This window comes from Drosophila elegans, unplaced genomic scaffold (genome assembly GCF_018152505.1).
Source record: "Drosophila elegans isolate 14027-0461.03 unplaced genomic scaffold, ASM1815250v1 contig_183, whole genome shotgun sequence".
In the NCBI taxonomy this organism is placed as follows: domain Eukaryota; kingdom Metazoa; phylum Arthropoda; class Insecta; order Diptera; family Drosophilidae; genus Drosophila; species Drosophila elegans.
In genome coordinates, this window is record NW_024545550.1 from 4,485,542 (window position 1) to 4,513,329 (window position 27,788).

The 27,788-nt window shown below is 37.3% G+C and overlaps 4 protein-coding genes, 2 long non-coding RNA genes and 10 other non-coding genes across 16 annotated transcripts; 8 read left to right on the forward strand and 8 right to left on the reverse strand.

The window, feature by feature from the left end:
* Positions 1-1,044: 1,044 nt before the first annotated feature.
* On the reverse strand, positions 1,045-1,116 carry Trnae-cuc. Its single transcript has one exon. It is a non-coding gene; the product is annotated as a tRNA-Glu (tRNA).
* Positions 1,117-1,601: 485 nt separating this feature from the next.
* On the forward strand, positions 1,602-1,673 carry Trnae-cuc. Its single transcript has one exon. It is a non-coding gene; the product is annotated as a tRNA-Glu (tRNA).
* Positions 1,674-1,851: 178 nt separating this feature from the next.
* On the forward strand, positions 1,852-1,923 carry Trnae-cuc. The gene has a single exon. It is a non-coding gene; the product is annotated as a tRNA-Glu (tRNA).
* Positions 1,924-2,114: 191 nt separating this feature from the next.
* On the forward strand, positions 2,115-2,186 carry Trnae-uuc. The gene has a single exon. It is a non-coding gene; the product is annotated as a tRNA-Glu (tRNA).
* Positions 2,187-2,503: 317 nt separating this feature from the next.
* On the forward strand, positions 2,504-2,575 carry Trnae-uuc. Its single transcript has one exon. It is a non-coding gene; the product is annotated as a tRNA-Glu (tRNA).
* Positions 2,576-3,877: 1,302 nt separating this feature from the next.
* Trnae-uuc lies at positions 3,878-3,949 on the forward strand. The gene has a single exon. It is a non-coding gene; the product is annotated as a tRNA-Glu (tRNA).
* A 292-nt stretch (positions 3,950-4,241) lies between these two features.
* On the reverse strand, positions 4,242-4,313 carry Trnam-cau. The gene has a single exon. It is a non-coding gene; the product is annotated as a tRNA-Met (tRNA).
* Positions 4,314-4,865: 552 nt separating this feature from the next.
* On the reverse strand, positions 4,866-4,937 carry Trnam-cau. Its single transcript has one exon. It is a non-coding gene; the product is annotated as a tRNA-Met (tRNA).
* Positions 4,938-5,299: 362 nt separating this feature from the next.
* Positions 5,300-5,371, forward strand: Trnam-cau. The gene has a single exon. It is a non-coding gene; the product is annotated as a tRNA-Met (tRNA).
* A 3,871-nt stretch (positions 5,372-9,242) lies between these two features.
* Trnai-aau lies at positions 9,243-9,316 on the reverse strand. Its single transcript has one exon. It is a non-coding gene; the product is annotated as a tRNA-Ile (tRNA).
* Positions 9,317-10,368: 1,052 nt separating this feature from the next.
* Positions 10,369-11,052, reverse strand: LOC108143345 (thioredoxin, mitochondrial). The gene is made up of 2 exons (XM_017267665.2): positions 10,761-11,052; positions 10,369-10,695 (listed from the first exon to the last, which is right to left on the reverse strand). The coding sequence occupies exons 1-2, from the start codon at positions 10,934-10,936 to the stop codon at positions 10,446-10,448; spliced, it is 426 nt and encodes a 141-aa protein (XP_017123154.1). The 5' UTR covers positions 10,937-11,052; the 3' UTR covers positions 10,369-10,445.
* Positions 11,053-11,995: 943 nt separating this feature from the next.
* On the reverse strand, positions 11,996-12,451 carry LOC108143368. The gene is made up of 2 exons (XR_001774331.2): positions 12,210-12,451; positions 11,996-12,157 (listed from the first exon to the last, which is right to left on the reverse strand). It is a non-coding gene; the product is annotated as an uncharacterized LOC108143368 (long non-coding RNA).
* Positions 12,452-12,507: 56 nt separating this feature from the next.
* LOC108143367 lies at positions 12,508-12,989 on the reverse strand. The gene is made up of 2 exons (XR_001774330.1): positions 12,877-12,989; positions 12,508-12,822 (listed from the first exon to the last, which is right to left on the reverse strand). It is a non-coding gene; the product is annotated as an uncharacterized LOC108143367 (long non-coding RNA).
* Positions 12,990-13,267: 278 nt separating this feature from the next.
* Positions 13,268-13,819, reverse strand: LOC108143335 (general odorant-binding protein 56d). Its single transcript, XM_017267654.2, has 2 exons — positions 13,714-13,819; positions 13,268-13,656 (listed from the first exon to the last, which is right to left on the reverse strand). The coding sequence occupies exons 1-2, from the start codon at positions 13,768-13,770 to the stop codon at positions 13,291-13,293; spliced, it is 423 nt and encodes a 140-aa protein (XP_017123143.1). The 5' UTR covers positions 13,771-13,819; the 3' UTR covers positions 13,268-13,290.
* Positions 13,820-23,073: 9,254 nt separating this feature from the next.
* On the forward strand, positions 23,074-23,780 carry LOC108143305 (general odorant-binding protein 56d). The gene is made up of 2 exons (XM_017267619.2): positions 23,074-23,203; positions 23,269-23,780. Exons 1-2 carry the CDS (start codon positions 23,156-23,158, stop codon positions 23,614-23,616), a joined length of 396 nt encoding a protein of 131 aa, XP_017123108.1. The 5' UTR covers positions 23,074-23,155; the 3' UTR covers positions 23,617-23,780.
* A 2,464-nt stretch (positions 23,781-26,244) lies between these two features.
* Positions 26,245-27,403, forward strand: LOC108143359. Its single transcript, XM_017267681.2, has 2 exons — positions 26,245-26,347; positions 26,677-27,403. The coding sequence occupies exons 1-2, from the start codon at positions 26,279-26,281 to the stop codon at positions 27,313-27,315; spliced, it is 708 nt and encodes a 235-aa protein (XP_017123170.1). The 5' UTR covers positions 26,245-26,278; the 3' UTR covers positions 27,316-27,403.
* Positions 27,404-27,788: the final 385 nt, after the last annotated feature.

Sequence of the window (27,788 nt, forward strand, 5' to 3'; positions counted from 1 at the left end):
ACAGCTAAGTTATAATTGTTTTTTCATTTTTTTTCCGATTGTTCCTATGGGAGCTATATGATATAGTCGTCCGATTTTGATTAAATTTAAACCGTAATTCTGAAATAATTAACCATTATTATATGTCGAAGAACTAAAACAATAAATGAAAATCAGCAAAGTTATAATATTTTAATTTATTTTTCCGATTGTTCCTATGGGAGCTATATGCTATAGTCGTCCGATCCGGCTGGTTCCGATACTACCTGCAATAGAAAGACAACTTTTGGGAAAGTTTCATGCAGATAGCTTTAAAACTGAGAGACTAGTTTGCGTAGAAACGGACGGACAGACGGACGGACAGACGGACATGGCTAGATCGACTCGTCTAGTGATGCTTATCAAGAATATATATACTTTATAGGGTCGGAGATGTCTCCTTCACTGCGTTGAAAACTTCTGACTGAAATTATAATACCCTCTGCAAGGGTATAATGATTTTCAAAAAAGTACCGGTTATATGTTCGTTTTTTGTTTACATTTATAAGTTCAAGCACGCACACAATATTGTTTACGATTTCTTTTTAGAAAACTATCTACATAACGCAAAACAAATCAATTTTATATATAATTTTTTGTACACAGAGAAAACTAATCGAGTATATTGCACTCAATCTGGAATATTTGTACTCAAAAAAAATCAAAGATCGAAAAACATTTTTAACATTAAAAATCACGTACAAATATGGTCTTGGAAAACCTTATAAAAATTCCGTAGGTCTCTATATTAATTATTGTTTTCTTTTAAATATATTAAAACTTGAAATTTAAATCAAAATTTTTCATAAATGCATTTCTATTGAAAATATTCACTAATAGAAAAAAAAAATTAAAAATATACTATTATTTGAAATGAAATAAATTCATGAATCCATTTTTGAAGACAATATTTACCAACAGAAACAAAATAATTTAATAATTATAATAGAAATTAAAAATTGTTCTTCTTAATGCTGAAGATGATGATATAAAACAATAAAAAGAAACATCTGCTTAATCAGATATTTCCCATACCGGGAATTGAACCCGGGCCTCCCGGGTGAGAGCCGGGTATCCTAACCACTAGACAATATGGGAAGTTAAAAAATCGCTGGCAGAACACCTTAAAACGAGAAGAAGTGAAGTTAGCCCAATATGTTCATATAGAAAACGTTTGTTCGGAAGGATTGTTTGTGATAACATTTATATTCTCTTAAATGTTTTCCAAAATATATATGGCAGCAAAAAAACTATAAAATGATGCCGAATTTGAATTTTATTTATATACAGGCCTTGTCATCAAAAAGAAATATTTTTGAATCAGAATAAAAATTGAAATTGATTTTGCCTTACCTCGTTATTATCAGAAAAGAAATGTTCCGTAAGGAGGAAACGAATTGTGCCCAGCAAACTAACATATTGTGTCCAGCAAACTAACCTATTGTTCCGGACCTTACATCTTTCTATACAGTGTGCAATTCCAAAAAACAAACATGAGCACATCCTCATGGTGCATGGGCATAGCACCCCTGTTTTTAAACGTCACTCGCACATGTACGCTATTCGGTACTGATTGCTATATCTCCCATATTGTCTAGTGGTTAGGATACCCGGCTCTCACCCGGGAGGCCCGGGTTCAATTCCCGGTATGGGAAGTAGTAAATTTTGCGCTACTCTTTTTTTTTTACTAAATTTTGTATACTTTTTTCTAATAACTTGACTATTGTTAAGACAAAAATAGTTTTATTCATTTTCTTTGAGTTCTATTGAGTTATAATTATAACAGTTTTATGAACGGCAAACAAAACCCGCATTTGACACGGCAAAATCACTTCCCATATTGTCTAGTGGTTAGGATATCCGGCTCTCACCCGGAAGGCCCGGGTTCAATTCCCGGTATGGGAAATGTGTACTAAGCTATGCAGTATATTTTAGATAAAATTTTTCACAATTTGAAACTGATTATTTTATATTTTAAACACTAAACATTTACGTAAGAAATAATTATTTAATTTTACTTTTCATGGGACTTTAATTGTTATGGTATAAGAAATTATATTGCTAACAAAACGTGACTTTGACAGTTAACGCTCATATCCCATATGGTCTAGTGGCTAGGATATCTGGCTTTCACCCAGAAGGCCCGGGTTCGATTCCCGGTATGGGAAGTACGTTTTTTTAAATAAATAATGTCGGACAATTTTTTTAAATTGTCTTCGTCTTTTTGTTTGTTTTTAATTTTAAGTATAAGAAAAAAAGTATTACCCTTAGTAAGTCGATGGGATTTGCATTGTCTGTGTTAGCGGTTACTTCAAGATACATATAAAATTATAGAAAACGCTGAAAAAGGCATTGGAGTAATTTGACGTTAAATAACGGAACGAAAGGTGTAGCGCGACGTGATTGCATTTTTTCAGCAATTCGTTTACATAAGATTATTTGTGTTCCAATAACAAAACAGCGTTCTGACACGAATTATACAGTATCCCATATGGTCTAGTGGCTAGGATATCTGGCTTTCACCCAGAAGGCCCGGGTTCGATTCCCGGTATGGGAAGAGATTTTTTTTGTTCGTTCTTTTATTATGAGATCGATCTGTGTTCGATTTACTTGGTCTAAGAGCGCTCCTATTGGAATTTTACCCAACTACATTCTGGCGCCATCTCTTATCAACAAGTCTTAAACTGGCATTATCGTTTTTTTATTTTATTTGCGCCGCTTACAATTCCCAATCTGTTCTCGCGCAGCGCTGCCTTAGAATTGAGTCAGGGCAACGAAACGATTGTCATTAGTAGAGGTAGACTGACGTTCTACCCAAATACTAAAAGGCCAGTTGATGATACAAAATTATGACTCCTGAGTGATTATAATTTAGTACCACGATTCTGACGGGGTTGCTCCTGCCTAGAATTGTCGGTTTAACTGATGGTCTTCCACTAATGAACGTTTTTAACTAATTAATTTAAATAAAGTTCGGAAGGTTATTGGGACTATATTAAAAATATATGTTTCAAATATAACAGTTAAGTGCTTTACTTTCATGATGTCCGAATCCTTCTTCCTGTATGGAATATTGGCACTTGTCTGTGAGTCTATCACCACGTATCATGTGGAGAATGTGGGGGCAGTTGCTGTTTGTTTGGCTGAAAGCTGGCCGTGACCGTGGCAACGAAAATCGTCCAACAGTTGGCTTTGCTTTTCCCCTTCGTCTGTGTACGAGTATTTCTGGCTATTTTTTTCGCCGAAAATTTACATAAAAATCGCATTACACTTAACATCCACTTTGCTAAACGAAGCGCATGAAAGCGGGCGCGCCACGTGGTTTGGGCTATCGAATGTGCTTTTGTAAGCCGAAGCTCAATGTGGGTGGATGTGGATGGTTCTTTGGGCTGTGGAAGCTGGGAGTTCGCTATTAATGTGCGAGCTGGCTGTGCAAGCGGTTTGAAGTGCATGGCGGCCTACGAAAATTAAATTAAAAAGCACACGCCAAAGGACCAAGCCAAAAACAGTTTGCGTTGTAAAAAAAAAGGGAAATTGCAAATGGGCGGGCCGATCTATTTTTCGGCGGGCGCATATCCCACATGTTTGTGTCCGAAAATGTTGCCACTTTAAAAAAAACAGTTGGTTTTTATATTTTCAGTTGCCATGCCAAGAGTAAAAGTTGCACGGGAATTGATAAGCTATACATCTGAGAGTTAAAGTGCCCTCTGCATGGGCAAAACAAAAGATTTTGTAACGAGCGTACAGAAATGTCTTTTAAGCCCAATAGTTTTTATTGTTGCTGAACACAATAAGTGTTAATTCAATTGTATATTGCTTTCATTCACAAAAATGACACTTATTCCCTCGTTGTTAGGTGTCCCATATGGTCTAGTGGCTAGGATATCTGGCTTTCACCCAGAAGGCCCGGGTTCGATTCCCGGTATGGGAAATTTTTTTTTTTTGTCTTAAGCAAATACCGTTAACAAGAAATTTCTTTTACATTTCATCGGAAACTAACAAAAAAAATGTTTTGAATTAATTAATTTAAAATAATAATAATATTAGTTGTATTACAAATAATTTTCCTCCCATATTGGCTTACGAGATGCAATGTAATAATAATTTTTTATTTTTTAGTGCAAGGATTGCTAATCAAATTTGCAAAATTAAAAAAAAAAAATCAGTTTAAAATTTGTTGTTTCAAGAATGGAAAAAAAATCCGCACTTGCGAAATTTCGTCATAGCAGAGCAAGGTTTCGATCCTCGGACCTCTGGGTTATGGGCCCAGCACGCTTCCACTGCGCCACTCTGCTTATACGTTCTTTGCGCGCCATGTTTAACATGAGTGAACAGGCAAGAAATGGGCTTAGCTCTTGTTAGAACTTGGGTAAACGATTAGACGTTTAGTCTAATTAAATAGTTAATGTTAAACAGGTTAACAGCAAATAAATAAGCAAGAATATGAATAGTAAATTTTTTAAAATAATCAAGTATCAATAACTATTGTGTATAAGATATCAATAACATTATATAGTGAAGTGGTTATAGTAATTCCTATATACCACCTCTAATCACTGCTAATTTAATTGACCTTACAATTATATAAACCGTTTATTTGCATTAAGAACTCAGGCAACCTCGTTGTCGTATCCCCTGTTGGGTTATGTTCAACATGGCTCTTCAATATATATAAGCAGAGTGGCGTAGTGGAATCTATTCTTTCCCAAAAAAATTTAATATACTTGAAAATTTCCTTTCTATTATTATTTTTGTTTATGTAACAGCAATTATAATTTTATTTAATCTTCACTTCATTTTGTTCTCTATTCAAAATAAAAATAAATCGCACTCGCGAAATTACTTCATAGCAGAGCAAGGTTTCGATCCTCGGACCTCTGGGTTATGGGCCCAGCACGCTTCCACTGCGCCACTCTGCTTATAAGCTCTAAGTGCGCCATGTTTAACATGACTGAATAGAGAAAATAGGGCTTAACTCTTGTTAGAAGTTGGGTAAATGATTAGACGTTTAGTTTAAATAAACAGGTAAAGTTAGATAGGTTAAAAGCAAATAAGTAAGAAAAAATGTGCACGGTTATTTTTTTGTAAAATAAACAAGCATTATTAATTATCGTCTTTAAGACATCAATAGTAAAGTACGTTATAGTAATTCCTATTCATCATATTTGTCTTTGCGAATTTCATTGCCTTTACAATTATATCAACCGTTTATTTCTTTTAAAAAATTTGGCAACCTTATCCCCTGTTGGCTTATGTTGAACATGGCGCTTCAACAAATCAAAGCAGAGTGGCGCAGTGGAAGCGTGCTGGGCCCATAACCCAGAGGTCCGAGGATCGAAACCTTGCTCTGCTATGAAGTAATTTCGCGAGCGCGATTTTTTTTTCTATTTTGAATAGAGATAAAAATGCAGTGAGGATTAAATAAAAGTATACTTCCTGTAACCTTAATAGAAATAATAATAAAAAGGAAATGTCCACTTATACTGAAGTTTGACAAAAAAAAACAAAAGCTTTATGTTTTCTTTGAATATCGCAACATTTAATAAATGAAACAATTTTACACCAGCAAAAAATATATTAAAGAAATAAATTATTTTTTTGTCGATAAATAATTTAAAATTCTATGTTTAGAAAGATTTAATTTGTCGATCGACTTAAAGCTGATAGCTGCATTATTTTTTTAGGTTGCAAGCTGATAATTGGAGTTGCCTTTAGCTCACTCCAAAAATGCATGTCTTCGGCTCACGTGGATTATGTGTATACTCGGAGCAGTGGCGGCCACCTCGCTTATCGCAAACCTGCAGCTCGCTCCCACACATTTGCTGAGGCTCTGTCTCCATTTTTTGCCCACTGGCACAGATACGGCTTTAATAACCATTCACCGAGTGCGACTCTGTTGGTTTTTGCGCTTCTGTTTGCATTGCTAAGAGATGCGATATGGCCGCGAAGCAGGAGTCCAGTATGCTGGACAATAAAGTTTCTGAAAAGTTATCTTTAAATAAGTATAAAAATTTGTTTTCACATCCTTATAAATCACGGTAAATAATTTTAAGAGTATATTGTGGAAAATGGTAGAAAATATCCTTAGCCAGGCAGAAAGTTACCATTCTCTTTTGTCAATCAAATTGACATATTTGTCAATAAATGGCAAAAATTTTAATTAATTTTCGCGCCACTTAAAAGCGCGCCATGAAATTGCACAAAACCATTCGGTTGGAATCGGTTCGTGGGGTTGCGGGCCAATGGAAACCAACCGCAAGCACTAAATTGCAAATAAATTTGTTTAAATATGCAATGGCAGAGCGCGTCAAGTTTGGCACAGCCCCCATGGACAAATGGCCAAAAACTGCGCTAGACTGCGACATTTTCACCTGGGAATGGTGGAGTATTTGGGAATTTTATTTGTTGGGATGGTCAGGTGGTTTGTCCATTGCCCGCTGCACGTGCAGCTGCGACAACGAGACAACAACATGCGCATCAAATTTTAATACAAAAACCCCCAAAAGTTTCAAGCCACAAAGTCCATTTCCATTCGACTATGTTAAAAGGGGTTCCGTTCTCTTTGCGGATTGCTCCCAAATGTTGTTGTTGGTTTTGTGGCGATGTTGTTGGGTGACATGCTTGATGTACGCTTTTGGTTTTGCCCACGAAGATGTTGCAATGACATTGAATATTGATGAAAATAAATCGAATTTCCGTCAGCCGGGCATCCGACGTATTCGATAGACGGCACTGGCAAACAAAAAAAAATAAACTGGACACATTTCCTCCGTTTTCCCTTGCTGGCCGTCGAATCCACCGGCTTTTCTATTGAGACAGCAAAAGGGTTCCGCCTGAATAGAGCTTGACGCAGTCAGCTGGCGAGTGTTAAAATCCCACGTTGTCGGTGTTTCAGGGAGGTATGTGTACTTTCTCTGAGTTCCGATTTTCTGTTTAAAAACCAAAATAAGAACACCAGTTTCTTTTTTTTACCTTATTTAAAAAAAAACTTGAAAATTAGATTTGCAAAATTATTCTAGAAAAGTTGTTTTAGATGTTTTAATATTATATAATTTTTATACTAATTAGAAAATCCCTTCGATCTGATTTTAAAGTGTTCTTTAATGGGGAAACCTTATTTTTCAGGCAATAAATCAAAATAAATTTGTTCAATAAAACCCAGCAAAAAACGCTGAACCAAATCAACGAACTTTTTTTGAGTAAGCCTTTAACAAATTTAACTTATCAAAAAACAAGAAAGAAAGCAAACTTCGGCAAGCCGAAGTTCATATACCCTTGCAGCTATTGCAAGAATTAAACATTTTTGAAAACATTAAAATTATAATTTACTTGCGTATAAGTTTAAAAACATTGAAGCTATGATGATTTGCAGCTCAATTATTTGATAGTTATTTTATATATTTTTATTGTTCCTATGGGAGCTATATGATATAGTCGTCCGACTTTGATGAAATTTAAACCGTAAATCGAAAATATTTAACCATTACTAAATGTCGAAGAACTAAACAAAAAATTAAAAAACAGAAAATTTATAATTTTTTTTCATTTATTTTTCCGATTGTTCCTATGGGAGCTATATGCTATAGTCGTCCATAATTCTGAAATATTTAACCATTGCTTTATGTCGAAGAACAAAACAAAAAATTAAAAAACAGCAAAGTTATAATTTTTTTTCAATTATTTTTCCGATTGTTCCTATGGGAGCTATATGCTATAGTCGTCCGATTTTGATGAAATTTAAACCATAATTCTGAAATATTTAACCATTGCTATATGTCGAAGAACTAAACAAAAAATTAAAAAACAGCAAAGTTATAATTTTTTTTCATTTATTTTTCCGATTGTTCCTATGGGAGCTATATGCTAAAGTCGTCCGATCCGGCTCGTTCCGACTTATATACTACCTGCAATAGAAAGACAACTTTTGGGAAAGTTTCATGCAGATAGCTTTAAAACTGAGAGACTAGTTTGCATATAAACGGACGGACAGACGGACAGACGGACAGACGGACGGACAGACGGACAGACGGACATGGCTAGATCGACTCGCCTAGTGATGCTGATCAAGAATATATATACTTTATAGGGTCGGAGATGTCTCCTTCACTGCGTTGCAAACTTCTGACTGAAATTATAATACCCTCTGCAAGGGTATAAAAAATAACCATACAAGTCGATTTCCATAGGTGAATTCGTGTTTTTTCGCTTGTTCGGTGGCCAACCCACAATTAAGCCCCCAGTTAACACTTGATTTGTATTTAAAAATTATTGACCAATCCATGGGTACTGATTAAGTTTGTGTTTGTGCTTGTCAAACGATGGACGGCTGCTGTTTGGGTGAGGGGCAGCGATTGATTTTTGCAGCCACAAGGCAACTGTGGGTATCGGAAATTGCATAAACTCCGACCGAAAGAGATGGGGAAAATAGAGAGAGAGTGATGGAGACAGTGCTGCACATATGAAAATCCAATTTTCCAGTGATTGATCAGGGCGATGAGGGGAACTGAAGAGCTGGCCACACACGTGAAGTGGGGAAAGTTTGTTTGGCTGGCGTGTACGCAAAAATAATGTAATTAAAGCAATGTTTGTATAATAAAAATTAATATTTGTTGCAGTTTGTGTCGCCATTTCCAAGCACCGCATGGTGGAAGGGGGTAATGCATTTAGCCGGCCCTTCCTGCGAGTGTTTACCTAGGCAGCGAGGACTCGTCGTGTCGCCAGAGTCCTTTGCTCGCTTTATGCGGGCTGTCAAAATCAGACAGTGTGCACACATGCACTCACACCTCGTCGACGTCCCAGAGATTTGGTCCGGGTGTTGTCCACGCTGAAGAGCATTCGCATCCCCACGCCATCCACCCGAATCTCGACTGTTTGTCCAAGTTACGTTTCACCAAATTATGCCCGAGCATATGAGGGATTTATATCCGCTCGAGGACTCAACTGGACTACACTGCACTCCACTCGACTCGACTCTCATGTCTGCTGGTTGTCTGGCGCTTCGGCACTGGTGTATTTATGCAAATATTGAAATAAGTCTTAATTGAATACAAATACTCAATTACATTGCGGCAAATCTATTTTGTGGGTCCGGGACAAACAAACTTCACTTTGGACCGTACATTGTCAACACTTTTGCGTTACGATTTTAATTGTGAAATGTGATTTCGGTTGGAAAACAAAACAAATAAAATAAAATGAATGAAAAAAAAATAAAAAATTGATCGTGGCCCATGAGGGGATCGAACCCGCGACCTTCGCGTTATTAGCACGACGCTCTAACCAACTGAGCTAATGGGCCTTCGTGGCGCTGGCAGTCTCGAGGGTGAGTTTACAGCAACTCATATCTTGAATTTCTATTCTTAGATCAGCCTTTTAGGGGGTGCTTATCTATCCCAAGATTTAATTTTAGACTTTTTTTTCTAGTTTTTTTCCAAGTTACATTTTTTTACTTTTTGGACTATGATCAAACCCTTGAAATCTTTTAAACGTGCAGTCTTTGTATATTATTATAAAATGTGTTTTCTTCATATGCATTCAGTTTATTTCGTGTCTATAATTAACTACCGACTGCAGACGGCATTAATTGTGTTTCTTTTGCGCTCCTAAGGGAGTTAGATGCTGCTCGACATCGCATGCATCATCGCTATCAGCACATTTGACACTTCATTAAAAAGCAACATTACCAAAATCAATTAGAGACATTCCCCCGTGCATTGCCATCTCTAAGACAGCTGGGATAGACACATACAAGAGCACACAAACGGGGAGCGAATAAGTTTGTTGTTTTTGGCAAACAAATACGCAAACAATTGAGATACACATTGTATTTGTTGCTGCCGGTATCCTTTCCCATTCCCCTGTCGTCGACCGGCGCCGATCCGCAAATTGTTTGAGCACGAGACGAGACTTTGTTTGCATTTTGAATTGCCGCCACTGGGAAACAGGAGCGGAAGCTATTTGAGCAAGGAAGCACTGAGAAAAACTCTTTAGAAATCGAAAGTGCAGTTGCAAATATAGAGCAAGTTATATTTTCGACTAAAAATGCCTTTATTTATATACAATAAATGCAACTTGAATTCAATAAAACTACTTTTAAGGTACTATGGGTTAGAAAACTACGGAATCCATTTTTTTTTTACATTTATTTTAGATTAATTCTTCGATTCGTAGACCAGTTTAACTAAGTAGAAAATCATCCGGATTGTTTAAGACTGGTAAGATTTCGTTGCACATACAAAATTTGACGAAATCAAATCTGAAACATTTTTTTTCTGTGTACATACACATACACCTAAAGAAGACATACACCTAAAAGAGGACTTGTTTAATCGAAAATTAATTAAAAACGTGTTATCGCGAAGAAGGTTTAATCAAACTTTAATCTAGTCTACAAAGTACGTGTTCCCACACTTGATTGACATCCTGAACTACTTCTCCGAATGGGGCACCGCTTTTTGGAGCCACTTGCGAATGTATTCGCTGGTCTGGAGCCCAACCATGCGATTTACCACCTTGCCTTTACTGATGACCATCAGGGATGGAACTGAACCCACGTTGTAGTCCAAGGCCAGCTCCCCATGTTCATCAATATCGACGCGAGCTAGCCTCACCCGACCGCCCTGCTCGGACACAATGTTCTCCAACCGCGGGGCAAGAGCCTTGCAAGGGCAGCACCAACTGGTAAAAAGGAAATATTGGTAATCGTCGATCCTATGCCTGAATTGCCTGAAAAACGCACTCACCTGGCATGGAAATCCACAACCACAGGTCGATCGCTGTTGATCACCCGCTGCTCAAAGTCCTTCCTGGTCTCCACATCAAAGATTGGTTGTCTGCCTGTTGTACTGGTCATTCCACGGTTCGCCTTGAGGAGATTCATAAGACGCTCTGCCCGGAATACTTTTCTGTAGCTCGACATATTTACGCAAACGAAATATTGAATTTTTTAACCGAGATACAAAATATTTTCTAATAAATTTTGATCCGAAAACTTTTGAACTATCAGCTTGATGATTTTTTTCCAACTGGAGGAAAAAACTGACAGTAAAGACCATTGTAGCATAAAGCTAAAATCAGAGACTGCTTGGCCAAAGAAAACAAACACTTAATTTAGCTTATAGAAACACAAGAAAGGAAGCAAACTTCGACAAGCCGAAGTTTATATACGCTTGCAGCTATTGCAAAAACGAAATATTCTTGAAAATATTAGGATTTACTTTCTTATATGTTTAAAAACATTGAAGCTATGATGATTTGCAGCTTAATTATCCGATAATTCCTATGGCAGCTATATGATATTGTTTTTCGATTTCAATAAAATTAAAAGCTTAATCGTGAACTGTCAAATTATTAATAAGACAAAAAGAATTTAAAAAAAAATTACAAAATAGAAAAGTTACATTTAAAAAAAATGTTTGTATATTTTTTTATTGTGTCCACGTGTCCACTATATAATATAGTCGTTTGATTTTGATGAAATTAAAATCGTAATTCTGAAATACTTACCCATTACTATATGTCGAAGAACTAAATAAAGTAATTAAAAAACAGCAAAGTTATAATTCTTTTTTTATTTTTTTTCCAATTGTTCCTATGGGAGCTATATGATATAGTCATACGATTTTGATGAAATTTAAGCCGTAATTCTGAAGTATTTAACCGTTACTAATTGTCGAAGAAATAAAAAAACAGACAGACGGACATTGCTGGATCGACTATCCTAGTGATGCTGATCAAGAATATATATACTATATAGGGTCGGAAATGTCTCCTTCACTGCGTTGCAAACTTCTGACTGAAACTAAAATACCCTCTGCAAGGGTATAAAAATTCGTATAGTTAAGTATTTTTTAATCAATATTCCCAACTAAGAACACAAAAACAAGCAACACGTAAAGTTTGTAGATCGTGGTTCAATTCAACTTTCAGAAACTGCCGCTGTGCTTTAGATAGATTATTCCAAGCGAAAAACTGCGCCTATGGTTTTATCTGTTTTTTTTTTATATATTGTAGAGAAAGCACTTGGGAAGCACTTGATATTGGAATCTTTTTTTAAGTTTTTATCTGGAACTGGAACTGGAACGTTATCCTCATTAAAACAGAAAGGCACAGGCTCGAATGGTTTAAATATCATTGAATGCTGAAATTATTGAAAAATAAAGAAAGCTAATGCCTGAAAAAGTGTTTCTTACTTGATAAGTTGACAGCGCTAATAAACCGACTAGGAATACCAAAACGAAGGACACGTTAATTTTGTTCATTATAATTCAATACAGACTTGTGATACTGCAGATGTACATTAAATAGTTTCAAAACACTGCACGCCTATTAACGATTTTATGCTTTTTCCAGATACAATACAGATCAACGATACTGCCGATGTGCTTTAAATAGATTCATTCAAGCAAAAATCTGCACGCCTATTAACGATTTTATGCTTTCTCCAGATTGGTTGATACCCAGGAAAGATTAGAATACACAAATACTTCATTGCAGTTAAAAATAAATAAAGAAGTTTTATTTGATTCTTTGGTAATAGCACAAAAACTTCTTAGAGCCTTCCTCGCAATTATCAGCATCCTTGATCAAAAGACAAGGGTCAGTTATGTTTCTCTTTTTCAATTCATCAGCGGCCATTTTAAATAAGATCTCTCGATAGAAGTAACACTTCAAAAAGCACTTAATATTGTAATCTTTTAATATTTTTGTGCCAGAATTTAGATATAGAACGACGTCATCCAGTGAAACTTTTACCTCATTTGCACAGTCAACGACATTTTTGAGTCCTTCTAATTCTTTTAACTTCTGTAAATTTTAAAAAAAATATAGAAAGCAGACGCCAGAGAGGTTTTTACTTACTTGGGAAGTTGACAGTGCTATTAGCCCAAGTATGAACACCAAGACAAGCGACGTTTTCATTTCGTATTTCTATACAGAAAGCAAATACAACTGGTGTGTTTTTAATAGTTGACTTCCAACGCCTAAAAGGCTTGTAATTTATGATTGAACGCTTTTTTCAGAATGATTTCACGCTTATTAGTTTTGTTAAAGTTAATCTAATCTTTGTTATAATCATATTGCCATAGTACAGACTTGGTTCCAGGGCATGCTATTTTTTACACGTAATAAAGAAATTAATAAATTTAATTGCTTAAACGGTCTTGGAAAATTCAAAATTTATCGAAACCCAATTCCTTTGCCACTGATTACAAATAAAAACAAACCATATATTTCATAAAAAACGAAAGTATTATTTTGCAGTTCAGAATAAATTTAGATCTTTTTAATTTCTTCTTCAAAATGGGCAGGTAACTTAGTTCTGTAGCACTTGTACAGCTGGAAGCTGGTGTCGCACTTATCCGCCCCCATAACACTATCGCACTTGGCCTGAACGTCCTTCACGAGGTCCTTACCGACCAACAGTCCCAATTTGGCCAGAACGACAGCGGGCTGCACCTGTCCATTGATCACGAATCCGGACTTCTCCAGGAAACAGTTGGCGAAGCACTTCACCTTGGGATCGGTGTCCGTGAAGTCTCCTGCCTTTAGGGCATTGGCCTGCTCCTTGGTGATACCTTCCTGTTCGATACAGGCCTTAGCCTTCTGCCTAATTTCGACGATCTTTTCATTCGTTAGCCCCTGTTGGGAAAGAAATAGGTTTTCACAAGTGAGCTGGATCTTTAGCTATTGTCTTACCACAGCAGCTGCGTAGGCTAGAGCAGCAACGGCGGCAAAAACAAGGAATACTTTCATGTTGCTGATCGAAAGCTGTTTGGAATCCCTTGAAATCGAAACTGTTGGCTCGCTGTCTCTGGCAGTCGGTATTAAATCGATTCGAGATGATGGATTTTAGCCCTGAATCCGATTACCATTTTTAGTTAATGGTTCATTTTCCCCTTACTTAGATACGTGAAGCGAAACAACCTCGCAATGCCAACTTGCGATTTTGAGCTTTTCGTCTGGTTCTTATGCATGCATCTTTTCGGCTTTCATTCAGCCAAGATTGAGTCTCTAAAGGCTTAGCAGCTTATTAATAATTTTTGTTGTGTTTTAAACTATCCTTAGTCAGCAGGGATTGGGGCCTCCCCAGCTCCTGGCAATGCTCCAAGCCACCACACATTTGGGTCAAAGTAGATCCCAAAAATGTGATAGCATTCACTCGATGGCGTGGCCATATTTACTTGGGTCAAATGAATGATGACCCGCCTAGCCTCAGTTTGTTGTCTAAACATTTTTATGATTCAGGGTTAGAGATAGGATTCTTCGTTGCCAGTGTCTTTACATAATCCCCACTGCTTACACAGGCATCAAGGCGTTTTAGCAATTAGTTTCTGTTTCTGCGAGCATTCGATGTGAAGATAAGTAGCCCCCAGTTTTCACAGTCCTGATGGGTTTCTGTGGGGCTTTGATGGATGATTGACAAGCAAGTGACAAGAGGGCCAATGTGTGTGAGTGGGTGTTGAAAATGTGGAGCCACTGCTGAAATTAAATGGGTTAATGGATATGCAAGGAGCACTTTTTGCTTGTCATCGGCTAATGATCATTTCCCACGTAGTGTCTTTAATAGACGAGAAATCGAAAACTGTGAAGAAAAAAGTAATATATTAGAACTAATTAAATAGAAATATATTTAACTAAGCTGAGATAAAACTAAAGTACTATACCACATATATTGGTTTCGGGTTAGTTATTCGGTAAAGAAGGCTTTAACAGGTTGGTTTATTGATGCAAACGCCATTTCCCGATTTCATTTTAAAAACAACTAAAATAAAGACTACTAAATAAGGCCCCTTTTACAATACATAAAAAAAATGCTTGTTTATGACAAGTATAATGTTTATTGTTCTCCAAACTAAAGCCGACTACAAGGAATTCAAACGTGCGCTTTCTAACTAGGTAGGTTAATAGTTGTTGTGTTTATTAAGCTCTTGCCAACTAATTCAAAACAAAAAACCACTTTAAGTGCAATTTTCATATTTTGGCTACAACCACACACCATTAGAGCCAAAATAAGAACCAGAGGGGGGAGAAGAGTACCGCTTCTGCAACGAGCACAACGACTCACTTTTGTGTGTTATCGTTCCTAATTTGTTTCAAATTAAATGAGTTTTAAACATTCTCCCAGCCAAATACAATCATAAAGCGTAAAATATACTCTGAATGACGCGAATGTGGATGTGTTTTTCGGATGGGTGGACGAAAGGATCTGGCTGCTGTCGTTGTTTTTTTGGTGGGTGGTTCGGGTCTCCTGCAAATGTAATTAAAAAACTTTTAAACCGCATCAACATAAATGTATGGCGCTTAAAATTCTGTGCATTTGACAATTTTCGGTTGGCAAAAAGTTGACATTTTGTGTTCCTGTGTTTGTGGGAAGTTTGTGTATATGCAGTGCAAAAGAACCGCCAAAACATGTCAGACTCGCCCCATCTCCCCATCTTCCCTCGCCACCCCCCACCCTCATATCAAGTGTTAGCGGTGGCCATTTGTATTTGAGTTAAATGAAAAGCTTTAAAAGTTATTAGCGTTCATAAATAAATGTCAGTTGAAGGCATTTATTGATGACGGCCCGGTCCCATTTTACGCGTTTATCATTTTTACGAGCCACTCTTTTCGGCCATTTCATTTATTTTAATTGAACACCCGGCCCACCAGTCTACTGTAGCACTTTTAGGGCCGTAAAGAATTGGAAGACCTTCCATTTAATTGCATTTAAATCGCCGGCCAAACACCTTAATAGACCATTAAGACCCATTCCTCCGATAATGTTTAGTTCTGCAATATGTGCAGGTAATAAATATTCGTAGTCGGAATGCCATTTCAAACATTCCCAGCGATAACGCTAAATTGCTTCCTCTTGAATTTAACACTCGACATAATTTTTCAGTGTGAAATTTAATCATACCGATATTGAGGAATGTCAGAGTGCAAAATAATCAAACAGCATCCCATTAATTGTCCGACGGTTCTTGTAATGTGTTATGTATCCATTTCTGTGTGATGTCACCCCCGAAATGAACTTTTCCAAGTCTAAGCCCCAGTCTCCATAATTTTCCATTAGCTTTATTATATACTCATTTGGGCGAATGCCTTATATCATTGTTATTAGCAAATCTTATGCTTCAGTTTATTGCCATGTGGGAGGATTTGAAACAGAATCATCAACACCAGAAACTGGAGGCTGGCAATTCCTTTGAGGTCTCTCGCCTTTGGGGGCAAGTACGTTGAACTCTCCCCAACATTTTGGGGGATAGTTTTCGTGGAAAAAATAAAACCATTGGGAACTGAACAACAACTAAGGGTTGTTCCTATTTTTAGATAACCGTTTAAGATTATTTTTACGTCGTTAAAGATTGTCATATAGGGCAAGTACACTTATTCAAACTGTTATAAATGGTATTACTTACTTTTTTGGTGAAAGATATATTTACGTAAGTAGTCGTCTAGTATGCATTTGGGCTCAAATAATTTTTGATTATCGCACTCCGGTTAAGTATTTAACTAAGTAATTAAGACCAGGGTGAGCGTTTATTTAATCATTATTTTACAAATATGCGTATAAAGTGTGAAAATGCACGTTAAGCTCGTTTGTGGGCTTATGATTCAGCAGAGTGCGTTTGAATTCAATTGGTTGAAAGTTGAAATGGTTCAGAAAACACCTGAACAAAATACTCGGTTCACCGGATCCAGGTAGAAATGAAAGTTTTCGCACAGTCATTTCACGGAAAGAGCTCTTTTTAATTAATTTAATGACTGGCTGATGTATTTGCATATGGGAAGTGCACGTGAGGAAAACTTTGTGCACGTGGGTAAATAATCAACTCTTTTGTTGCAGTTCCAATTTTGGCAGTGCTGCTCCTGGCCAAGCTTTACTTTTGGCTTTGTACCAGCCTGGCTGCCGTTTGCTACTAATTATTTTAACAGCATGCAAGAGGTATTCACCCGACTGCTAAAATAATCTCCACCCATCCCCCCCCACGAGAAATCCCCTTTCACGTTCCACAGGCAAAGAAAGTTCCGGAAAAGAAAGCTCAGTTTCCTTGGTATTTCCAGTCCGTAATCCGCATAGCTTATCACAAATTCCGAGCATAACTCAAAACAGAAACGCTGCTCGGCCAGTTGGGAGGCAAATTAATGGGTAGATGTAGATGCGCATTGTTTTGCCCCATCGGCCCCAAGGCGTTGCAACACTTTCTGATTGCATTAGATGCTTACAATAATTTTCGGGGCAGCTCCACTCGGAATGGGAACGTAAATGGAATATTTTATGCAATTTATTTTGATCAATTTGCACGTCGCAATGGCAGCTTCCTCGAATGGCGCCTAAACATTCTCCGGCTTCTGTGAATGCAATCGTGCGTGCCATGGAATGAAAATTTCCGAATGGCAGCCACAGGCTCTGCTTTATTATTCGGCTATTTTGGACAAGTACAAATACAAAAACCATAATGATAATGAACGTAAGCAAAATTTAGAATATGTATTTAAATTTTATGCGATCTCTTCGAGTTCACTTTAAATTATATTATTTATTATTAAAATAGATCTAATAGAAATCTAAATTTAGTAAACGGAAGTTCTTCTAAGCTTATTTTTGAAGTGCTGTTGATTTTTTTAATATGGTAATTGCGCCATTTATTTTTCGATTTTACTTTATATTATATTAATTCGTTATTGGCTTGAAAAATAAAGGCAAAGAATTAACATATCATAACTTGAAACTTTAATTATACAATTTATAAATCGTATGTTCATTCTATTTACTTATTATATAGACGAACATTTCTTAATCTTAGCCTCAAATTACTGATGCAAATCTAATTGTAGAGAAAAAATTAAATCGATTTAGCTTTGTAAGACTTACATTTTAAAAGTATTCGCGGTGGCTTAATGGAAAAAGGACCAACCATGCGTGGGATAAGTTCTTTTAACTTTGTCGTCGGACTCTTGTCTTGTGTTAGTTGAATGTGTATATTAAACCCATTTGCAGCCCACCTCATTACACACTAAAAAAAGCAATCGAGCATCAAATTACAAAGAAAATAAAATGCAAATAGGTTTTTCCTTATCTTTTCAGGCTGTTCTTTTTTTCTGGGAGCGGCGTGGACACTTCTGTCTTCTGTCCCAACGAGTTCATCCGCCCCGTATCCCTCGGTCGGAGTTCCAATTTCATGCAGCTGACCACGGACGATGTCGGGCCCTGTAATTGTAATTGCCGGGCTGGATTGGAGTGGATTAAACAATTTCCACATTCAACATGGCGCGTCTTTAACCTTTGCCACAATAAATTTTTTCCGGGCTTTCCTCGTTCTTTTCGGTCGTTGTTGTTGTTATTGTTATTGTCGTTGTTGTTGTTGTTGTTCCCCAGTTGGGGCTTAATTTTGGTGCCAGCGATAAGAATTTTTAGCGACACTGTCATTCGGGGCTTTGGCTTTTACGAGGCGGCACAAAGGACGCATGTCCTTGTTGTGCGTCTAATTAGATGCTTTGCCTAATTAGTCGGTTTTATGTGAGACTCTTTATGCCCCAGGATTACCTTTTGCTTGCAGCTTAGCGAGTCAAGAAGTCTCTCTTTCTTGCTGTTAGGAATAGCCTGACTCGTCGATATGTGGCATACAGATTACGTAGACCGAGAATGTTATAAACTTTAACGTTTATTAAAAATTCCAAACGCACAAGAAAATATCCTCCACATCGCCCTGACAATAATGCGAACGAAAGCAGCGCGTTTGTCGCTGCTGATTTTCGCAGCTTGAGATTTTCCATTTTTCCATCATCGAGCCACGGGCTTCGGCGACATCCCCTCGGTTGGGATTTTCAATTTCTTACAGAACGAGCACTGCATTCCTTCACCTGGCCGTCTTTGATGCGTTGTATGCCAGGAGGGGCAGCGGAGTTCCATATGAACTCCCAGCCACTGGCCCCTCAACCGAATTGAACTTGTCACAAAAGAATTCATTTTGCAGAGCTCGGAATTTTCCGGCTGTTTGGGGGTGTAATAGGGGTTCTCGGGGTCTCGTATTCTCGGCAACTGTGCGTTGAAAAGCTTTGTAAGCTTTGCTTGACTCCTAACCCCCTTTCCCCATTTTCCCCCTTTGTTTTTTGTTTCGCACACTGTCCCTTATCCAACGCTCCATCGGTTCTGGGTTCGTTAACTGGAATTCAATAAATATTACTAAAACACTCGCATACGCATTCGCCTTTTCCTTTTTGCGTTTTTATTGGGAATGAGGAGGGAGACAACAACAGCAACAACAACAACAGCAGATGCCACTGGAAAAGGCCAGAGCAGACATTTTCACATAATTTCCCAGCCCCCTCCGTGATCCGTTTTTAGGGCCATCCCAGCTCTCATGATTCGCGGTCCCCAGGCTGAGTGTATTTTGGCTTATTTTATGACGCGTTTTGTTACCAAAACGAAAATTTTTGGTAATACCAAGACATTTAATTGCCTAATTGTTTTGTTTTTGGCATTTTATTGCAGGCGGACTGCTTTTTATGGGAAAGCGAACCCGGCACGCCACTTTTTTTATGACTTAATTACTTAAATGCGTTTTATTTTGCATGCGGCCATAATCATAAACAAATTATAGAAGTGGAAATAATGATAACTTTTTCTTTTTTTATTGCGAGCCCTGGGAAAAGATTATCCGATATATTACAACATGGGTGCCTACTTTCCAATAATATTTTTTAAAAAGGATGGAAAATATTTTTAGACCTTATTTTAAAATTATTATAGAAGACTTTTAATTAACTTTTATTTTACAACCCACGAAGAATAGTTTATTTGTACAAAATACACCTAGCTTATTTAAATGAGTACACCCTTTTTATAGAGGTTTACAGTCTCCATTTCATCTTTTCATCAGCAAATAGTGTACACTGCCCACTCCGCCGTGCACTCATTATAATTTAAATTAACTGAATTTGCTTTATTTGATTTACCTGGTTTAGTGTTTCACTGCCTTTCCGGCCCATTGAGATTTTCTGCCCCAATTGTGGAGAATCCAAGGACGCTGGCAGGAGGCTTTTTTGAATTTATTAGCATCGCTAGGGTTTGACCCTAAAGGGTGCCTATCCCATCGTCCCATCCTGTTTGACTTTGGTTTCCCTTCGGCCATCTCTTTTTATTTTCTGAAATTAATGCGGCAAACACTAATTAATTGCGCAGGTGTTGCAGCTGTTCCGTAGCTCTTGTTGTTGCTTGCGGTGTTGTTATTGCATGGGATAAGCCTAATTGAATTTCTGTAGCTTTTTGCTAGGCTGGCGGATTCAGGAGCGGAGGGTAGGGGATGGGCAGGTCCTATCTCGCCATTGGATATAATTAATTACAAAGCTGCCACTTTACGAGACCGATTGCATTTATTATCTTTAAATTATTGATTTTAATCATTTGGTAATTATAAAACATAATAAAATGGGACAAGAGCATAATATACCTAATATTTCCACTAAATTTTAATTATAATTAACTTATTTTGAGTCAATAGGAACTGTTAAGCTAGGGTCGCTGAACTGATTCTAAATTTTCCAAACAGCTGTTGAACTACTGCCAAAAACCAGTCGTTTTGTTATGTATATTTCAGAAACCTTAATATTCAATTATTCTTATATAAAAATGTAAAATAAAAATTTGGAATATTTTTAATGTTATTTTATTTTTTGTGCTTACCATAATTCTGTTAATAAACAGCAAAATAATAAATTAAATAAGAGAACTAGCAGAAGAAGAATTACCAAAAGCTTTGCCTCTTTGCCATTCATTAAAAAATGTATTAATAAGAAGAGCCTTAGGAAAGTTTTACTGTACAAATAGAATGGCAACGTGCTTGTGGACTAATTAAAATTACAAAGAATTTTATCGGTTCAAAAAGAACTGGGTAAGTTTCTTAACTATCCTGTAGAGAATCTCATTGAGGCCTTTGTAACTCCCAAAGCGTTGACCGTAATCAAATTCACGCTTTGAACCTATTTAATTGTTTTTCTTTTTAATTTCTCATAGCTAATAAATTGACTTTTATGAGTGGTCATGAGAAGCTCGTAAAATTTGCATATGACTGTTAACAGAGCTTTGGGCTTTAAGTCGGAGTCCTTCAACGGTTGACGGCATTATTATTATGTCAACGTAATGTCGTCGTCAAATGGTTTTTCGCGTGACATTTGCATTTCAGTTCGGTTGAGTTGAGCCCTCGGGTCCGATGACATTTCATTAGCCGTTGCCAGTTCTTCGGGCACATAATAACGTGTGCCATTGTTTTTCATTGTCGTTTTATGTGCTGTTTATATTTTTATAGCATGCCATATAGTATTTAATATTTATATATATACATATTATATATGAGCCACATGCGACAGCCCCTCCCGTTCTATCATGTCTGCGATAAAACAATTTTATTCCTTTCTTCTACGGCAACTTTTAGGGACAGCGAACTTTTGCAGCAGGTAAAAAAAGCTGGGGGCAGCTCTACTCCAGCTCCTTGAACTGGAATCAAACTACTTGAGGAGTCACCCGCTGCTTCGTGTTTGCAGTTATTATTGTCTATAAATCGTTGGGAGGATCCCGCCCGATAGGAGCCGTAGCAATATACACGATGACATTATGAATTTATTACTATTTAAATATTTTACTTCTGCTATGGCCTGCTATGGCAGGCGACGATGGGCCGCAATAATCGCTCTGACATTTTGTTTTGCCTGGCGTGCGTAACTATTTACGAGTTTACTCCGGTAAGTTTTGTCGGAGCCCAGGCACTGGTGCACAGTTTGAGTAGGTCATGAATTATCGATGCTGTCAGCAATAAATATTGATAAAATATATGATCAAAAGTTGTGGCACGTAAGCATCAACTTTGCTAACAGCCTCTATTACCATAATTTGGGTAGTTGGGCCACTTAAACGGTTCCGCTTAAAACTTATGCATAAATCTACATACATCAGCCAATCATCCGAATGTCACTTTAATTATTTATCAGCAGCAGACATATCTGTGCTGCAAATTAATCAGCAAACCAGTTCAGATTCACCGCGTGGACTTGAGATTTTGTGACTCGTTTGGATTTTTTAGACTTTGATACCGGCACTTGACTTCAAACTTTGGCCAAAACAAACTAGAAAAAAAGAGAGATGTGAGAGAAAATGTTATAAAGTAAGAACAGGTTTGATGAATCAAAACTATCATCAGACAGCAATTATTTCATATATGTAATTAAAGGTTTACTTCGGACGTAATTTCAATAAGGAACTTACAACAAAATGAGTTTTTAATTTAAGAGACTAGGAAATTAATTGCAAGTGTAAGATCGACTTTGGCTTAAATTTGTTTGTAACAAAGAAGTAAATATATGTTTTTTTTTTTAGATGAAACACAAGCTTATCAGTTTCAGAGAGGTCAAATCTGTGATCCCATGAAGTAGGTTTAAGCTACAAATATTGCAATTACTTTTCTTTGACGATTTATTTAATTCTCTAGACACCTATCTATTTTTAATGGAGAGAGAACCATTTTTTTTTACCTTTTTATAGCACATAAAAACTGCCCACTCATGCTTTGGCTGCACATTTTTTTAACACCTTCATAAAAACTAACGTAAAATCGTGATTCAAGTTTAAGGTTTTGGGAGTTACGAGTATTGTTAAGCCAAATTGGTTGACGTTGATGCTTCGCTGAGCACTTCGACCCTTGGGAAGAACATCACTTTTTAATCGGTGGAAAATCTGTAATTGCAATTAGCACTTACATTATAGAAACCAAATTATAATGAGCTCGATTCTGGGGCATTAAAGCCAATTATCGACACAATGGAAGTAGCAATGGACTTGTTTCGTTTGCTGAGCCGAGTATTGAGTGAACTTTAAACCGAAATGGCACAAAAAAGTGAGTCAGAGCCGGAGAGGGCATGAACCAACAACAAAACACCGAGATTCATAAAAACGGCGATTTAAATAAACTAACCGATATATGGCCGAGTGTATATTTAATTACGTATACCATGTGATCAGCGGAGTAGAGCGAAAACAAAACGAGATAATCAAAACAAAACTCTAGCGAAGCTGCATTCAAAATCGTATATAAGCCAGGTGTTGAGAGAATAAAGCCAACAGTACCGATACCAAAGGGTTTCCAACTACATCTCCACCATGAAGTTTCTGATCGTTCTGACCGCCGTTTTGGCCTTCACTGCTGCCGTGAGTAAACTCAACTGATCTGTGGCGATATAGTACTGAAAATATAATTTGATTGTGTTGCATAGGAGCTGCAGCTATCGGATGAGCAGAGGGCGGTGGCCCAGGCCAATGGAGCTCTTTGTATCCAGCAGGAGGGAATCACCAAGGAGCAGGCCACTGCCCTAAAGGCAGGAGACTTCTCGGACACCGATCCCAAGGTGAAGTGCTTCGCCAACTGTTTCCTGGAGAAGACCGGATTCCTGATCGATGGACAGGTGCAGCCCGCTGTTGTTCTGGCCAAGTTGGGCCCTCTGGGCGGTGAGGACACTGTGAAGGCAGTTCAAGCCAAGTGCGATGGTATTAAGGGGTCGGATAAGTGCGATACCGCCTATCAGCTATTCCAGTGCTACCACAATAACCGCGCCCAAATCTAAGCCCACAACTGGCGAATTTATTATTACATGTGATAATCTGTATGTGAACTTGTTATTTAGTTTGTCAAAACCAAGTACATATATCCAATGTTAATCCCTATAATCCAATGTTAAGCCTTCTGGAAAATTCTTGTATAAATATTAAATTGTATTTTTGGCGATAATGTTTTTTTGAGAAATTAATATGAGGCTTAATCTTACACCCGAGTTAATCTAAATTAAAAAAAAAAAATTGTAAAGTGCTAAAGCAGTAATAGTTAACATCTTACTTTTGCAGCCATTTCTTATTTAGTATGAAAGAACAAAGGGATACATTTTATTTATATAATAAAATTTACAAAAATAAATTTGCATTACAAAAATGTTTATTTTGAACTAAACTAAATTGTTGTTTTCTGTCTTGCAATGTCTTTTCTAGGTAAATAAAGCAGTGGGTTAAAAATGTTAAATGAATGACATATATATGAAAATATTATTTGCAGAAATGGAATCAGAACACCGAAAAGCTGACCAAACACTGCAATAGGAAAATAAATAAGTAAAAAGGTGAAATGTATGGAAAACACATTTTATTGTATAAACAGAATGTATCAGTTTTAACGGTTCCGAAACACTACCTTCTTGAAGTCTATGAACTTTACACGAACTTTTGAATCAAGTAACTTTTCTAACTTTGTCAACCCCTCACAGCCAACTCTCCTTTTTGTATCTCAGTGGAAATTAAGAGCGAAATATTTATACATAATTACTTATGCATATTCGACTTGTCAATGGATGAGATGCTCCACTGTATGACCCATTTGCGTGGTGGCCACGCACCCATTTGCATAACAGTGGGCCATCATTAAGGCCCAATGTCAGACCGTCGTCAGGGGCTTAAGTCCTTGGCCAGAGCACCGATCCCAGAAGCATTTGGCCGCTCATGTTTGGCATAAATATTGATGAGCGACGGCAAACTTATGCGCACAAAGACCTGGATCCCGAATTCTGAATCCTGAATGCTGGGATGAATGCGTGAGGGCTGAGCAAATGAGTTGGACACAAGGTACCGTGTTTTTAAAAGCCCAAATCCAATTAACAAATCATTAAACATTTATTGAGCACGTGTCGCAATTGCATTTACGAGTTAAGCTTGGGCCAGGTGGCACATAAGGGACAATTGCTTTGACTTTGGGGACTTTGAAGCGTAGCCCGGGTGGACTTGGCGTCCATAATTCATTTCGTCACTTCCTGGGGACAGTCTGGTCTGATCTGATGTGGTCTGGTCTGGTCTGGCCTGCTAGGGACTGTCATGTCACTTCCATTTAGCATCCGTTTCAGTTGCAGTTGTCTGCCCACGAGCCTTGCCAGCAATCACTGATGCGTTTACTAATGTCTATTAAAAGGGCAGCCCAATCGCCGGATTCCACCCCCACTTGGGCTAATGCATTTAAGTAGACAGCCATGGCGGCTTGTCAAAGAAAACAACACGCGTGCGATGGACCGAGACATAGAAGCACATCGACATCCAGCGCCTTTGTCTTGGCCGCCTTGTTTGACTTGTCTCGCTCCTGTTAGTTGGCTTTCAATGGCGGCCAAGGAGTAAGGATGTGGCCTGGGCTGGGGTTGATTCCCGATGCTTTGACTTGGATGGGCCGATGGGGTATCTGCCTGCGGTTCTCACATTAATGTAATTTAATTTTATAAAAACTACGCTGCGGGGTGGCTGCCACTGTCTTGTTTCATGGTTCGGTGTTTCTCGCTTTTTGTCCGTCCGTCCATGTGGAGTTTCTTTGATCTTAAAGAGCAATATGAGATGTGGTCGGGGATGTTGCGGTCGTGTTCTTGATTATCAGAGTAAGACTGTTATTAAGTCCGTCAATTAGAGAGGGCTACAGAAAGTTGGAGTTAAAGTAAACCAGTTGGTGTGGTTGAAACTAATGTGATTGAATTGGTTATTGGTAAATAGAACTGACAGGAAATAGAGATATAAACTCTTTTACAGAAATGATGGTCGATTGGTCGGTCTTGCTATACAAAATCATATAACTTACTTTGGTTTTCAGCTCTATTTTGTAAAATTTATTTTCTAGAATCTATTTAAAATTTAAGATTGTAAACGTTTTTTTCAGTTTTTTTTAAATCTTTTTATAAAAAATGTTCATTATTAAGCAAATTAGTCAATAATTACAATGATTATTATAATTAAATTTGGAAACAATAAAAAATATACCTTAGTCAGACCATTGCCTGACCGCTTTTTAATACAGATTTATGGATAGGCACTTAAATGTTTTGTAGATTCATCGACCAAATTGAGCTTGGCTTGTTTTTTCCCAGCCATTTTTTTTTTGCGTAATTATAGAGTCCATTAAACGTGCATAACATACGTATATGGCAAATGAATGTTTTTGGCCAATGCTAATTTGGGTTCTCACCTCAAAATGCTTTTGGCAATGCATTGATGCATGACGAATTATGTGCTCTGCATCTGGAATGAAAGCATCCAGTCAGGCATAAAAATGATTTGTTGTTCGATTTGAAGACCAATTAAATAGCAATTAAAAAGGAGATATGATCTGTAAAGTTATTTCTATAAAAGCGGTCTGTTAAGCCGAAACAGGCTTTATAGTCCAGAAGTATTTTAAATTTGACTAATACACATTTCTTAAGTGTTCTTTAGATGCATATTCAAGCCAATTTGCTGCCATGGCTTTGCCTGATTCTCAGTGATCTTTTGCCAGTGGCATGGGTAATGTTTTGTCCAGCTTTTTCAATTATTTCATTCATTCAACAATATGACAATACTCGAAGTTCAATAATAATAACTGTTAAATTTTGAATCCTAAAAATTTTTTGAATAAAAATACAAAGTAGACTTCATTTTCTATAGTCTACCAAGTATTTAAGATTGTTAAATATTTTTCTTTCAATTTATTTCAAAATGTTAAAGGCAAATTTTATAATTTGAATATTTTAAGATGTGTTAATATTCCTTAAAAATTAGTTTTAAATTTATTTTGGATTTGGTTGTTTGATGTTCACAAAATGTAAGGTGGTTGATGCTCTTTTGATTTATAGACCCGTTCAATGACCGTCTCGCTTAACATGTCGATGACCCGAACCCTGGTCCCAGATCCACCAAATGGGACAGAGACCAAGCTCAGCCAGGATATGCTGAGGTCCTGTATGCGAAAGACTGAGATCTCGATGTCGCAGCTGAAGCTCTTCCACATGAGCCTGCTGAACAGTGACTACAACAACGAGAACGATGTGGCTCCATCGCCAGTGCAATCCATCGGCGATGTCAATAACCTGGGCGATCTGGACTTCAATGGCAACTCGCAGATGCCGTTTCTCGATTTGAAGAACAATGAGCCCCTGCAGTGTTTCGTGAGTTGCCTGTACGAGACCCTGGATCTGGACAGATACAATGTCCTGCTGGAGGAGGCCTTTAAGACCCAGGTGCAGACGATCATCCAGCACGAGAAGGCCGAGATAAAGGAGTGTAGTGACCTGCAGGGCAAGACTCGGTGCGAGGCGGCCTACAAGTTGCACTTGTGCTACAATCACCTAAAGACCCTGGAGGCGGAGCAGCGCATCCGGGAGATTCTCGAGAAGACGGAGGCGGAGAGCGAGGGACTTGGTCCGGATGGCACCGACTTCATCGACGGCATCCAGCACTCCGGCGAAGCGGTGACCACCACCAAATCGGAGTAGCTAACTATATATACTTGTTAACCATTTCTTATTGGTGTCTGCTTTAACAAAAACACAGTAATTAAACGAATGTGTGTGTAAAAAAATATTCAAACTGTAAATTGGTGTTATTTTAGAGACTCTTAAACTATAAACCAAATTTGTGTCTTGAACAATAGACAAAATATTGGTTAAAAGACTTGAATATATAAAATAATTTATTATAAAAATGTTATTATATTAGCTTTTAAATCTCTTAAGTTCAAAAACGGTTAATAAAACATAAAGCCAATCATTGGGCTCAAACTTTTTTAACGGATATTTAAAATTTTTAAGGTATAGTTTTAGGCTCAGTAAAACAACTTTGTTTATGTAAAAATGTATATTAAAATGGAATAATGCTTACTTAGTTAAGATACATTTAATAATTTGAAACATAAACACAAAGACATAAACAGAAGCAATAACCAAATAAAAATATATATATAAACACA